At 46.2% G+C, this 13,944-nt stretch overlaps 1 protein-coding gene across 4 annotated transcripts in view; it reads left to right on the top strand.

Moving 5' to 3' along the window:
* Positions 1–4,755: 4,755 nt before the first annotated feature.
* The window catches only part of TRIM36 (tripartite motif containing 36), a 50,360-nt gene continuing 41,171 nt past the window's right edge, over positions 4,756–13,944 (top strand). For 2 of the 4 annotated variants that reach the window (XM_053407967.1, XM_053407966.1), the window contains exon 1: positions 4,762–4,915. In XM_053407967.1, coding sequence (XP_053263942.1) covers positions 4,853–4,915 — 63 coding nt within the window. In that variant the 5' untranslated portion in view covers positions 4,762–4,852. Of the gene's footprint in view, positions 4,916–13,944 lie in introns of all 4 variants that reach the window. The other 2 variants (XM_053407963.1, XM_053407964.1) reach the window with 2 other exon arrangements.

Below are 13,944 nucleotides of genomic sequence, written 5' to 3'. Positions count from 1 at the left end.
GTGATGGTTCCTAAGATGATGACTCACCAATGATGACAAGTAACTGTATTATAGGATAAGCTTTTATGGACTCGTACTCACTTTGTCAGATGCATGTGATCAGGTAGGCCTGAGTCCATGAAAGCTTACGTATGTCCCAATACATTTTCAGGTGCTACATCTGAAGAGGTGGGCTTAAGACAACAAAAGCTTAGGCCACAATAAATGTGTTTGTCTTGAAGGTGCCATGGGACTCTTGTTATCAATACCAGTGTCTTTTACCAACCTAGTTATATTTTGCTTACAGATGCGTATTTGGTTCAGCTTTGCTCTTGACGCCTGGAAACTTCTGAGTGTTGCTAAAGTGCAAATAATAATAATAATAATGTAATACTTGTACCCCGCCCATCTGGCCAGGCCTCCCCAGCCACTCTGGGCAGCTCCCAACAGAATATTAAAAACATGATAAAACATCAAACATTAAAAACTTCCCTAAACAGGGTTGCCTTCAGATGTCTTCTAAAAGTCAGAATCCCATCTGTTGCTTATAGTTCAAATCCTGCTCCCGAGTTCATCATATTAGAGTACAGTGGTACCTCAGGTTACAGATGCTTCAGGTTACAGATGCTTCAGGTTACAGATGCTTCAGGTTACAGACTCTGCTAATCCAGAAATAGTACCTCAGGTTAAGAACTTTGCTTCAGGATGAGAACAGAAATTGCGCTGCGGTGGCGCAGCGGCCGTGGGAGGCCCCATTAGCTAACATGGTGTCTCATGTTAAGAACCGTTTCAGGCTAAGAACGGATCTCCGGAACAAATGAAGTCCTTAACCCTAAGTACCACTGTAGTTGTTTATTTCCTTGACATCTGATGGGAGGGCGTTCCACAGGGCGGGCGCCACTACTGAGAAGGCCCTCTGTCTGGTTCCCTGTAACCTCACTTCTCGCAGTGAGGGAACCGCCAGAAGGCTCTCGGCACTGGACCCCAGTGTCCGGGCTGAATGATGGGGGTGGAGACGCTCCTTCAGGTATGCTGGGCTGAGGCTGTTTAGGGCCTTATTATTTACACAAACAGCTTGAATTCTAGTTCTGCAAATTTGCATGGTACTCCTTTGGATGCAAATATCTTTCAAATAAAACAAATAGAGTTTGATTTGCAAATCTGAAAAAGGGAAGAGGAAGTTTCCTCAGGGACAGGGCACCTTTCAACATAACATTCAAATACAGCTGAAGTATTGATGTAAACCCCACAACACAATGGACTTGTGTTCTTAAAGGATAATATTATGAGGAGTCATCCTTACTGTGCAGTTCAAACATATGTATCTGGACATAAGCACCATTGTATACAATGGGGCCTTCTCATAAGGTAAGTGACCAGCCTCTTTGAGATGGCCTTGGCTCAGTTCTACAGATTCCTCCTTGTTAGTAAGGAATGCCCACTGAATCAGTGCTAGCCATCCATGATAACTGAATGGCAAGTTCACAAAGAAGAACATTTTCAGCGGCTGCTCCACAGCTCCATGCTTTCTTCTCTATGAGGGTCACAGCAGCCTTAACAAACTACAGTTACCAGGATGCTTTGGAGGAAGTTGTTATTTTAAAGTGATATAACAGACCCTCCAAGTGTCCCTATTTTCCAGGGACTGTCCTGGATTTACAGAAGCCATCCCGGTTTCTGATTTGATCCCACTTTTCCTTTGGACGTCCCTATTTTCATTGGAAAAGCTGAGGCTCCAATACTTTGGGCCACCTCATGAGAAGAGAAGACTCCCTGGAAAAGACCCTGATGTTGGGAATGATGGAGGGCACAAGGAGAAGGGGACGACAGACGACAAGATAGTTGGACAGTGTTCTCGAAGCTACCAGCATGAGTTTGACCAAACTGCAGGAGGCAGTGGAAGACAGGAGTGCCTGGCATGCTCTGGTCCATGGGGTCAGGAAGAGTCGGACACGACTAAACGACTAAACAACAACAACAAAAGGCTGAACGTGGGCATTTTCTAGTCACAGTCTTGATATCTAGGGAATTCGTTTTTAAAAGCGAACTACCCACTCTGGGACTTTAATCCAAAATACCAACAACCTTGCAATTGCTTATAAGTTGCATGCATTTTGGGAGGATGAAAACACTCATTTATTGGAATGCACGGTTCATATAACCATCTGCTTGATATTGCTCGGTACACTGGCTACTTTCCCTGTGGGTCATGTACAACTGATGTCATTTGCATGCTATTTGCATACTTCTGCAAACCTGCATTCTAGAATGTTAACAGTCGTATACAAGCAACAAAACCAGTTCTGCATGTGGCAACATCTGTGTGCAACCTGCAGGTTGCAGGCAGGGAGGTAACCTATGCATCTGTTTCAAGCAGCCACCATGAGCCTTACTGGTTATTATGGGAATCAATCCTCACACACCCATTATGTGCAGTGAAAACTAAGGATGTCCTCCTCTTCTACTATAATCCTGTTCCTAGGACTGAAGCTGTAACTGAACAGATTAAGAATATAAATTAGGGCAGGGATGGGAACTTGCAGTTCTCCAGAAGTTTCTGGACTCCAGATCCCCTCATCTCTGATCTCTGGGTATGCTGGTTGCAGAATATAGGAGCAACATGTGGAAGCTCGTGGATTCCTCAACCTGCTTTATGGCATTGAGTTACAGTTACAGTTATTCTATTATCTAGGTAATTCCAGCAATGTTGCATATATAAATCTGAGGCTGCAAATTTACCTGGGGACAGATCCCATCAGTGGGATTTGCCTCTGAGTAAACATGGGTAGGGTTGGGCTGCAACACTCTTTTCGAGCGCTGTCTCCATTTTGCTGTAGTGCAGAGACAACATCATTACACCCAGCAGCAGATAATTCTATAAAAGCCATTTGCTACAGTATGTGTGCCTAAAAAAAAAAAAAAAAGGACAAACCACTTTCAGCTCCCAACCATTAAAAGATCTATTCAATCAATACAATGCTAGTTTGACTGCGGTTAAGTGCCTCGTCATTCATTGTGACCTTGTTGTTATTTACTGAATCTTGTCGCAGAGCCAGCTTTTGGGGGGTGGTTGGACAACTTGCGGCATAGTAGCCCCGCTTCTGTGTCTGTGGTGGGCAGCAGCACCATCACACACACCGCGTGGCTGAGGGCTGCATTTTCATTTCCTACAGTGCCCCAGGCTGATGCTACACCTGGGAAACTGAACAGTGGGGAATTAAAATACCAGCTAGCTTCAGCAGTCTGGTGCTGCTCAGATCACTAGGCCGCCAGTAAGAGGGGTGGGGCGCAGGACAGACATTAGCGGTGGGCCCTGGCAACTGCCCCGCTTGTCATCCTTAAACTAGGAATCCTGAGGTAATCTACAAATTCTGAACTCATCCAGAGTGTGAAAGCACGTCAAAGTGCAAGTAGATAAATACCGGTAGGTACCACTCCAGCGGGAAGGTAAACAGCGTTTCCGTGCGTTGCTCTGGTTTGCCTGAAGCGGCTTAGTCATGCTGGCCACATGACCCAGAAGCTGTCTGTGGACAAATGCCGGCTCCCTTGGCCTATAGAGCGAGATGACCACGCAACCCCAGAGTCGTCCGCAACTGGACCTAATGGTCAGGGGTCCCTTTACCTTTTACCTAGGGTGACCATACGCAAAGGGGCTTCTGCATCTTTAACAGCTGAGTCATGGAAGCCACCAAACCCTGGTTTCTGTTTTGATCCTGAAATGTCCCACTTTTCCTTAAGAGGGTCCTATTTTCATTGGAGTGTATGGAGTTATGCAAAATGCACCCACCCCCCAGCCAAGGTTATAAGTAACCATATAAGACATCTGAAGGTAGCCCTGTATAGGGAAGTTTTTTTAAAAAATAAATAAATGTTTTAATTTTTTTATATATATGTTGGAAGCTGCCCAGATCGGGAGGGAGGATAAATGATGATGATAATAATAATAATATGCCCTTTTTAAATGTGTTTTTTTTGGGGGGGGCTATTGGGTTGTTGTTTTTATTTTTATTATGTATTTTGTGCTTTTATATCTTGATTTTATTCTATGAACTGCCCTGAGACCCCTGGGGAATAGGGCGGTATATAAATTCAATAAACAATAATGCAATAGGACATCCCTATTTTCATCGGGAAAATGTTGGAAGGTATGGGGCTGTAGACCTATGCACATCCCTTACCTGGGAGGAGAGTGGCCTGATCCAATGGGGCTTCTGCACCTTTAACAGCTGAGCCATAGAAGCCTCACCGGCCGAAATTCCCCGCTTTCTTAAGGCGCCTGTTCCGCCTCTGGGCTACCCTTACCTGGAAGGAAGATCCCCCTAGACTTAAGAGTGAAAGTTGCTTAGGAGTAAACATGAATCGGATCGGGCCGATTTGGGTTCTATATAAATGGGCGCCTATAGATGGGATGCCTCGACCCTCCTCGCCGCCCCCCTCCGCTTGATCCCCGCTTGGCGAGCCCCCTGCCAGGCTGGCGGGGCAGCGAAGAGGATCCATCATCTCGTCGCCTCGAGGCGGAGCTTAAATATCCCGAGATGGGAGTTCAGCTTATGAAAATTTCACATCCCTCCAGCCTCTCGTGTGTTCCTTCTTTCCGTTAGCTCAGCCTTGACCGGCTCGCAAATAGAATCAATTAAGGCAACGGCGTCTGGTTTCCCTCGGAGCGGCCAGGGCGCGCGCGCGCTCTCTTCCGACGGCGGGGGTGGGTGGGAAGGAGAGAAAAGAAAAAGAGAGAGAAAAAGAAAGGAAGAAAGAAAGAAAGCCCCGCCAAGTGAAAGTGACGAAGGAGCCTGACTACAATATTTTTATTTTTGTGTTGGGGAAGGACGTCGGGGTTGTTTCCTAGCCGCCTCCTCGTTTCTTTCCACTGACGATGTCCGAGCCCGAGGAAGGGAGTGAGTTTGGCTACATAGTGGATCTGCTGGAAAAAGGCAAGGTAAGGCGACGAAACCAGGAACCCCGATTCCTCTTCTTTCCGAGTCGGGAACCTTGCAGGCACTCCCCCTTGCAAAGGCGGGACTGGGCGCGCGCCTTTCTTGCTGCTCCGGCCGGGATCGGGCGCATTTGTTTATTTTCTTCCAGTTTGCAATGTGCGACGGGAGCGGCAGGACTTGCCGAGTTGTTCCCCGTGTCATTTTCCCCCTCGAGGCTGGGAATACAACCCGAGAGGAGGAAGGGTAGTCTGTCTGGGTGCAAAAGAACGACTTGTTCATCGTTGTCGCTTTCGTCTTCTTTTTTTTGCCGGGCTGCAAGCGGGCGATTTGCATTTGCAAGGGGGCTGGCAGTGGGCGGCGGAACCGGGCGGGCGTGGCAGGCGAAACGGGAGCGCCGATCCCGTGCAAAGCGAGGGGATCAAGCGAGGCCGCGCTGTTCCCTGGGGCAACAGGTTGGGCGCTGCCAAGGAATGGATAAGCCGCCAGACTGCAGCCAAGCCCCGGCTGGTCTCCCTGCTGCGCCCCGCTCGGCCCAGCCGGGGACTAGACGTGCGGTGGCCCCTTGAAAGCCAAGGGAAAGGATCCGGCCTGTCGAGTTCCTTTATAGATATGGATATATTTGCATAAAATAACCTGGCGGATTGGACATTGCTCCTGGTGCATATATCCGCCAGGTTATTTTATGCAAATATATCCATATCTATAAAGGAACTCGACAGGCCGGATCCTTTCCCTTGGCTTTCAAGGGGCCACCGCACGTCTAGTCCCCGGCTGGGCCGAGCGGGGTGTGTGTGTGTGGAGCTTTGCTAATCTGTTGGAGCGGAGGTCTTGTGGCACTTGCTGAAGCCTTTTCGCTCACGGAGTTTATTCCATAAGAAAAGGTGTTCGGTCTTTAAGGCAGCCTTCCCCGACGTGGCGCCCTCTAGGGGCATTTACATATTTGTCGACTTGCCACCCCGTTTTCCATTGTTTTTGTTTTAATATTCCCCCCCTTTTCTGCACCCTTTCTTCTATCTCTTATACCATAACAATACTATAATCTCCAATCCCATCTGTTGCTTATGAACTGCTCCCTAGTTCATCTTATTAGAGTACAGTGGTACTTCGGGTTACATTCGCTTCAGGTTACATACACTTCAGGTTACAGACTCCGCTAACAAAGAAATAGTGCTTCAGGTTAAGAACTTTGCCTCAGGATGAGAACAGAAATCGTGCTCCCGTGGCACAGCAGCAGCAGGAGGCCCCATTAGCTAAAGTGGTGCTTCAGGTTAAAAACGGACCTCAGGGTGGCGCTGTTGGTTAAACCACTGAGGCTAGGACTTGCCAATCAGAAGGTCAGCGGTTCGAATCCCCGCGACGGGGTGAGCTCCCGTTGCTCGGTCCCTGCTCCTGCCAACCTAGCAGTTTGAAAGCACGTCAAAGTGCAAGTAGATAAATAGGTACTGCTCCTGCGGGAAGGTAAACGACGTTTCCGTGCGCTGCTCTGGTTCGCCAGAAGTGGCTTAGTCATGCTGGCCACATGACCCGGAAGCTGTATGCTGGCTCCCTCGGCCAATAAAGTGAGATGAGCGCTGCAACCCCAGAGTCAGTCACAACTGGACCTAATGGTCAGGGGTCCCTTTATCTTTACCACTGTATTTAAGTAGTCCGGGGGAAAAGGCTTCCATTCTTATGCCAAACAACCATCGTTAGGGTCCCTTATTTTGGCTGTTAACTTTGCCAATTCCGAATAGTCCATAGGCTATAATTCTCAACATGCTTGGCCGTTTGGGCATGCCAATAAGTTGATGGGATATGTAGTGCAAAATATATGGAGGACACTGGTTGGGGAAAGCTGCTTTAAAGTGTACCAAACTCTCTCTTATATCCAGAGCCAGCCCAAGACATTTTGCTGCAGGCAAAACGCCCAGTGCTGCCCCTGCCCCCACAATGCCCCCCATGCAGACATGGGCCCCCTCTCTCCACTGTAGCAGCCACACTACCATCAGCCTGCAAATGTACCCTCACCTGTGGATGCAGTGATGAGAGTGAAGCCCTGGTGGGGCTGGCAGTGGTCTGATGGCGAGGGTTGGATCCGCCGCTGGAGGCGGAAGGCTTCAACTCACCTCATGCACGGGCCAGATTTGGAGGTGGAGACAACCTGAAAACCGGATAAGAACATATCTTCATAATAAGATCTTCATTGGCTCCCAGTACGTTTCTGAGTACAATTCAAAGTGTTGGTGCTGACCTTTAAAGCCCTAAACGGCCCTGATCCTGTATACCTGAAGGAGCGTCTCCACCCCCATCATTCAGCCCGGACACTGAGGTCCAGCGCCGAGAACCTTCTGGTGGTTCCCTCGCTGCGAGAAGTGAGGTTACAGGGAACCAGGCAGAGGGCCTTCTTGGTAGTGGCGCCTGCCCTGTGGAACGCCCTCCCAGCAGATGTCAAGGAAATAAACAGCTATCTGACTTTTAGAAGACATCTGAAGGCAGCCCAGTTTAGGGAAGTTTTTAATGTTTCATGTTTTTCATATCCTGTTGGGAGCCGCCCAGAGTGGTTGGGGAAACCCAGCCAGATGGGTGGGGTATAAATAATAAATTATTATTATTATTAATATAATTGAACAATTCAGTTGTTGCCAACTCACAGGGTTAGTATGAACCTCGCATCCCTGAGAATAAGCCACTTAGTTTATGCTGCAGAGGTATAGACTGGGGTTCAGAGAAAAGCAGACCACTTGGATCTATTTGAGAGAGAAATCTGGGTGCCAGGTCTGCTCTCTTGTACTGGGAAGGCTTTGGTCAGAGAAAAGTGTCAAGGAAGGTGGCTGCTGTCTCTAGAGTCTTGGTTTCTAGTACAATGGTACCTTGGTAGTCAAACAGCTTGGCTCCTGCACAAATTGGCTCCCAGTTGCCACAAACCCGGAAGTGAGTGTTCTGGTTTGCGAACGTTTTTCACGGGTGACGTGGCTTCCGATTGAGTCAGGAAGCTCCTGCAGCCAGTCGGAAGCTGTGCCTTGGTTTTCGAATTGTTTTGGGAGTTGAACGGACTCCCAGAACGGATTAAATTCAAGAACCAAGGTACCACTGTATTTTCTCCAGCACCCCAGAATTATCTCATCTGAGGGGGGGGTGGAGGAAACAGCAGCGATTACTGGATAGTTTTGGGGTGGGACTGGCCTACCTTTCAATATGGTTGTTGTGTGAGGGAGGTTGCAAACAGCTTCTCCTAGCCTCTCGCTTCCATTACTGGGGCTATTGGGGTGTTAGCTACTGTACGGTTTCTTCACCTTCCCTGCTAGTCAGAGCCTGTTCTGTGCTTTTCATGCATTCAAGGGGAACTTCTCTGTTTGGAGGGACTGGACTATTAAAAGTGACAAATCAGCATGAGGCAGACTTGTGCTACTAGGCAAAGGAAGATCCCATTACAGTGGTACCTCGGGTTACATACGCTTCAGGTTACAGACTCCGCTAACCCAGAAATAGTACCTTGGGTTAAGAACTTTGCTTCAGGATGAGAACAGAAATTGCACGGTGGCGGCGCGGTGGCAGCAGGAGGCCCCATTAGCTAAAGTGGTACCTCAGGATAAGAACAGTTTCAGGTTAAGAACGGACCTCTAGAACGAATTAAGTTCTTAACCTGAGGTACCACTGTAGCTGCTTTCTCCTGGACCCATACTTACCGTAATTCCTCTGTTCTAAAGTGTTGACTGTGACTGCTGGATTAAATTAGAATTAAGCAGGAATAGATGTAGTTTATGTTGAGAATAAGTTGATTTGAACATGTCTGGGGTGGAGGTTGACAGAGAATATTCCTTAGCCCGAAGCAAACATTATTTAAATAAATCTTAGCTGGCTGAATTCTGATTAGGTTAGGAAGAGAAATTGGAACCCTTCTGCTCAGTAATTTGATTACTGCAAACTCAAGACCCACGCTAGCTAAGAGCTTTTGGCAAAGGGGCAAAGCTTCTAAGCAAGGAGGAGTCTATATTTGATCACATAATCAGAGTTGGAAGGAACTCTGAGGGTCATCTAGTCCACCCCCCGCAATGCAGGAATATGCAGCTGTTCCTCACGGGGGTCGAACCTGCAACCTTGGCATTATCAGCACTATGCTAACCAATTGGCTATTTAACTGTTCTGTGTGTGCCCCCTTTCGAATCTGACTGGCTGTGTTTACTTCAAGACACTCTTAAGACAGCACAGATTGCAGGGCTTGGAAATGCTCCCTCTCAATAGTTTGCATGTTCCTTACAAACCAGGGAGATAAGCACCTGACAAATGCATCCTTCCAACCCAGTATATCTTGCAGGTATAGGCACCAGCGGGGTGGGATTAGCCATGGCTCCTTGTTGCAGATGCACGCAGTGGCAAATGTGTATTTTGTATTGCAGGTAAGGTAAAAGGTAAAGGACCCCTGGATGGTTAAGTCCAGTCAAAGGCAAGCCAAAAACCAAAAACAAGTCAAAGTACAGTGGTACCTTGGTTTGCATACGTCTTGGTTAGCATATGTTTTAGATTACAAACACATCAAACCTGGACGTGCGTGTCCCGCTTTGCAACCTTTTTTTTGATTACAACCCTTTTTTTTTTTGAATTACGAACAATGTATTTTTAGAGCCCCATTGGCGAAAGCGCGCCTTGGGTTACAACCTGTTTTGGTTTACAAATGGACCTCTGGAACGGATTATGGTTGTAAATCAAGGTACCACTGTATTGCATAACACAGGGGTTGCCACCCTTTTAGGGCACATTTGTATAAAGCTACGCGGGTGGCGCTGTGGGTTAAACCACAGAGCCTAGGACTTGCTGATCAGAAGGTTGGCGGTTCGAATCCCCGTCACGGGGTGAGCTCCCATTGCTCGGTCCCTGCTCCTGCCAACCTAGCAGTTCGAAAGCACGTCAAAGTGCAAGTAGATAAATACCGGTAGGTACCACTCCAGCGGGAAGGTAAACGGCGTTTCCGTGTGCTGCTCTGGTTTGCCAGAAGCGGCTTAGTCATGCTGGCCACATGACCCGGAAGCTGTACGCCAGCTCCCTCAGCCAATAAAGCGAGATGAGAGCCGCAACCCCAGAGTCTGCCACGACTAGACCTAACAGTCAGGGGTCCCTTTACCTTTACTAGTGAGGAACTCAAACGATATCATTGTTCTTCCTGTGTGTGGCAGTTATTCTGTCCGTGATATTTCTTCCTGTCCTTGTAAAATGTTATGTCTATCTTTTCCTGGTTCTGCTCAAAAACCTATCAGTCCTAACGCTTCCCTGAACACAGCTTGATTTCCACAGAATATGAGGTTAAAAGGGTGTGTTGGACACAGCAGAAACACTGTTGATTTAAAACTTTTCTGGCTGGCTAAATTTTCTGCTATTTTCATGCCTACAAATTCGTCTTAGCCTGTGGAGGAGTTGTGTATAAGTTTTGTTAGCGCTTACCACTCCCAATGGAAGTTAATTATGGCTATCATGAGGATTAGTGTATGCATAAGCAATAGTCCCATGTTGCTAAGTGACACTCCTAAAAATAATTTCTCATTCTGTGGCAACAGATAGGGAATATGTTAGGGAAAAGTTGTCATCTTTCAGGAAATGATTTGTAAATGGAGCTCCAGGGGGGAAACTGAGGGTGTTTGCATCTTCTTCACACTCTGAAAACCAAACTCCTCCTAGTGTGATATCACCTATTATAGTAACTTGGGTTTTCTCTCTTCGCTGCTTCACAAAGTGTGCAACCAGCAGCCTATAAAACCTGGGGGAATTGAAGTTGCTTTCAATACTTTGCTGCCGCATCAATGCCCCTGAATCTGTTCTTGCTCCTATTGCTTGGCCAGTGAAGGGGCTCAACCTGTGGCCCTATTAACTCCTTTTAACTCTGACCATTGACTATACTGGTGGGGCTGATGGAACTTGAGAGTCCGGCAACATCTCCAGGGCCCACTCCTGAACCAAACATTTCTTGTTGAGGCTCAATCACCTCCACTGGGGCTCTCCATCATTCCCAAAGGGTGTGTTTGTCCTATGAGGGCATTCTGTGCCCTCTTCTACACTAGTTCTGCTGACTCTAGTGAAGCGTAGGTGTCCTAGCGAATGGACTCGCCTTGGTGCAGTGGTGTGTGGTCAGTAGACTAAGGGGACTAGGCAAGTCCTCTAAATGTTCCTGGTAAATTAAAGTATTAAAGCTTGGTGCCTCCTTCCCAAAGTCTGGGAAACCTGTGCCCAGCTTAGGGAGGGGGGCGCGATGCTTATGCATATAGAATAAGGACATCGTGAGGTCAGCTTCCCCCCCATTGCCCCCATAAGCTGGTTCCTCTGGCCCTAACTGCCCCCCCACGCCACTGCTGGTGAGAATGTGAAAAATGGGAGCACTGCATCCCAGTCTGAAAAGCGGTTGAAGCACTTCCCCTGCCCAGTTTAATGAACAAAGTCCATTGGTAATTGTTTGGTAATTGCTCCTTTAGTAATTACATTTTTAAAAATGAAGTTTCTTGTGGGGGGAGCCCTTTGAACATCCTCTTAAACATGCCTCAACTGCACAAATTCATGTAAAAGAGGCAGCAAGGCAGCAGGAGAGACTGTAACTAAATGGGAATGAAGCTCTCAGCTAAAATAACCAAAGTGATTTCATTTCAAGGTAGCATAATGATACTGCTGACATTAATTTCTTTGATATTTGTGTGCGCTGTTACAATCTGGCTCTATATATCTTGTCGTCTCTGTGTCCCGCTCTGAGTTGTCTGTCCATTGTCTAAAAGTCTAGGCTTTCGGATCAAGGGATTGTAGTAGATGGTGGTACTCTGTAGAGCAGGGGTCCCCAAACTTGGGTCTTCAGCTGTTTTTGGACTGCAAGCCCATTGTCCCAGACCACTGGTCCTGCTAGCTAGGGATGATGGGAGTTGGAGTCCAAAAACAGCTGGATACCCAAGTTTGGGGAACCCTGCTGTAGAGAAACTAAGACCCAAAATAAAAGACAAGCAAGGTCTTGCTTCATGTTGGAGAGAACATGTCTCTGATCAGCAGCTGCTTTGAAGCCTTAGTTTTTTGATGTTAGTCTTCAATATGAATTGTGGCTAAGAGGGCTAAGGGAGAAACCACTTCCTCAGCTTATTCATAAAGTATACTTGCAGGGAAAAAAAGTTTGCTTGTCTGGAATGTTATTTAAAATTAATGCTGCTCTTTGTGTTGCAGCAGGAGTTTAAAACGCACACCATATGATATGCACTGTCTTGTGGAATGACAGCTCATATTCCGGTGCACTTCAGGATAGAGTGCTTAACTTTGCAGCACAGAGAGCAAAAGAAAAGTTTTGCATAATGTTACCAGCAAAAATGCAGCATATTTCATTTATTATTATTATTATTATTATTATTATTATTATTATTTGGTAACTAAGATTTTACACCCACAAGAAAATTCTGTCCACTTCTGCAGGAGAGAGAAGCTGCTTCCAAGTTTTCCATATCAAGATTGGGCATGGGCTTATGGGGTTATGATGCCGGAAGTAAAACTCTTGACAAAATATTTTATTTAGGGCATGTGTTAAGCACAAGCCTAACTCTATCCAGTAGGAACCAGAAACAACAGTAGCAGAGAAGCTGAAAAAAAGTTGTTTCAAATACAGGAAGCTTGGTTAAGGCTTCTGGGCTATAACAGCTTCCCCAGTATTATGCAATCAATTTAAATATTTTTAGCGGACGTATTGTGAAATGTTGATTCCAAATATTAGAGAAATAGGATGTATTCTAAAATACTTGTGTACTTGTGAGGTTCTTGAACAAACAAGGGTAATAAACAAAAGAGCATAGTAAACTGGCTACAAATAGAAATGATGTTTACTCCCAATTCTCTGATGACATTTAGATTAATATTTCAAAATCCAGCTGAATATATGAATGCAGAATCTCTTCCTGAGTCAGAGACGCAAGATAGAGATTTCCCCCCTTCAGACTTATGTCAAAATGGAAAGTTTATTTATCAAAGGCATTTTAAATAATTTCTTGCTTACTCTTTGTGACAATATAATATATCCAAATATATAATAAAATAAAATAATATATCCAAATAAATATATTGCCTGACAGTAGATCTTGGATTTTTTTCCTCATGAACCAACACAGCTACCTTTGCTTATTGTTCCTGTAAATAATTAAGTTACAGATACAGCTCTCTTCAAGAACTTTGCAAGAATCCCTTTTCCCCTCAAATGGCTGGTGCCCTGAGACTTTTGAGTAAAGATGGGCAGATTGTGCTGTCTGTGTGTCTTCTGCCCTGGATGGAGTGTGTATTCTGTGGTTTTGTGTCTTCTTACGCCAGCCTTCCCTTCCCCCAAGAGATATAAATGCTGCTCTTAATGTAATCATTACAACAGAACAATCAGTGTATGTCTCCAGGACCTTTGCTGAATCAGAATTGCTTTGTCGAATCCCAATGGAAATTAGATGTGTGTGTCCAGGGTGGGAGCTGAACTTTAGCCTGCAATTCTGTATATCTATCTATTTTTACCTCTGAGTAAGCCCCATTGACCTCGGAGGGGCTTGTTTCTATTTGTAGGATTGCACTATTCATTGTATTCTTAAAGCTTTTGCGAGATTGTACTGACCTCAATGGTTTTACAGCTGCTGCTCTGATATTTTGTATTATTTTGGGGGGAGGGGTTATTGTACAGTGGTACCTTGGTTCTCAAACTTAATCTGTTCCGGGAGACTGTTCGATTCCCAAAACGGTTCGAAAACCAAGGTGCAGCTTCCGATTGGCTGCAGGAGCTTCTTGCACTCAATTGGAAGCCATGGAAAGCTGCACTGGACGTTCGGCTTCCAAAAAACGTTCGCAAACCGGAACACTCACTTCCAGGTTTGCTGCATTCGGCAGCTGATTTGTTTGGGAGCCAAGCCGTTTGAGTACCAAGGTACCACTGTACTTGTTCTGCTATTTTAAATTACTGTATACATCTTCCTGGGAGTCTTGTGCTGAAAGGTGGTGTTATTTATCCCTACATAACAGTTTGCTGTGGACTGGAAGATCAACCTGCTGATTAAAACCCTGAATTGGTTTCAAA

The sequence above is a fragment of the Podarcis raffonei genome, chromosome 11 (assembly GCF_027172205.1).
Source record: "Podarcis raffonei isolate rPodRaf1 chromosome 11, rPodRaf1.pri, whole genome shotgun sequence".
NCBI classification, from domain to species: domain Eukaryota; kingdom Metazoa; phylum Chordata; class Lepidosauria; order Squamata; family Lacertidae; genus Podarcis; species Podarcis raffonei.
This window is presented reverse-complemented; position numbering and strand designations above follow the sequence as displayed.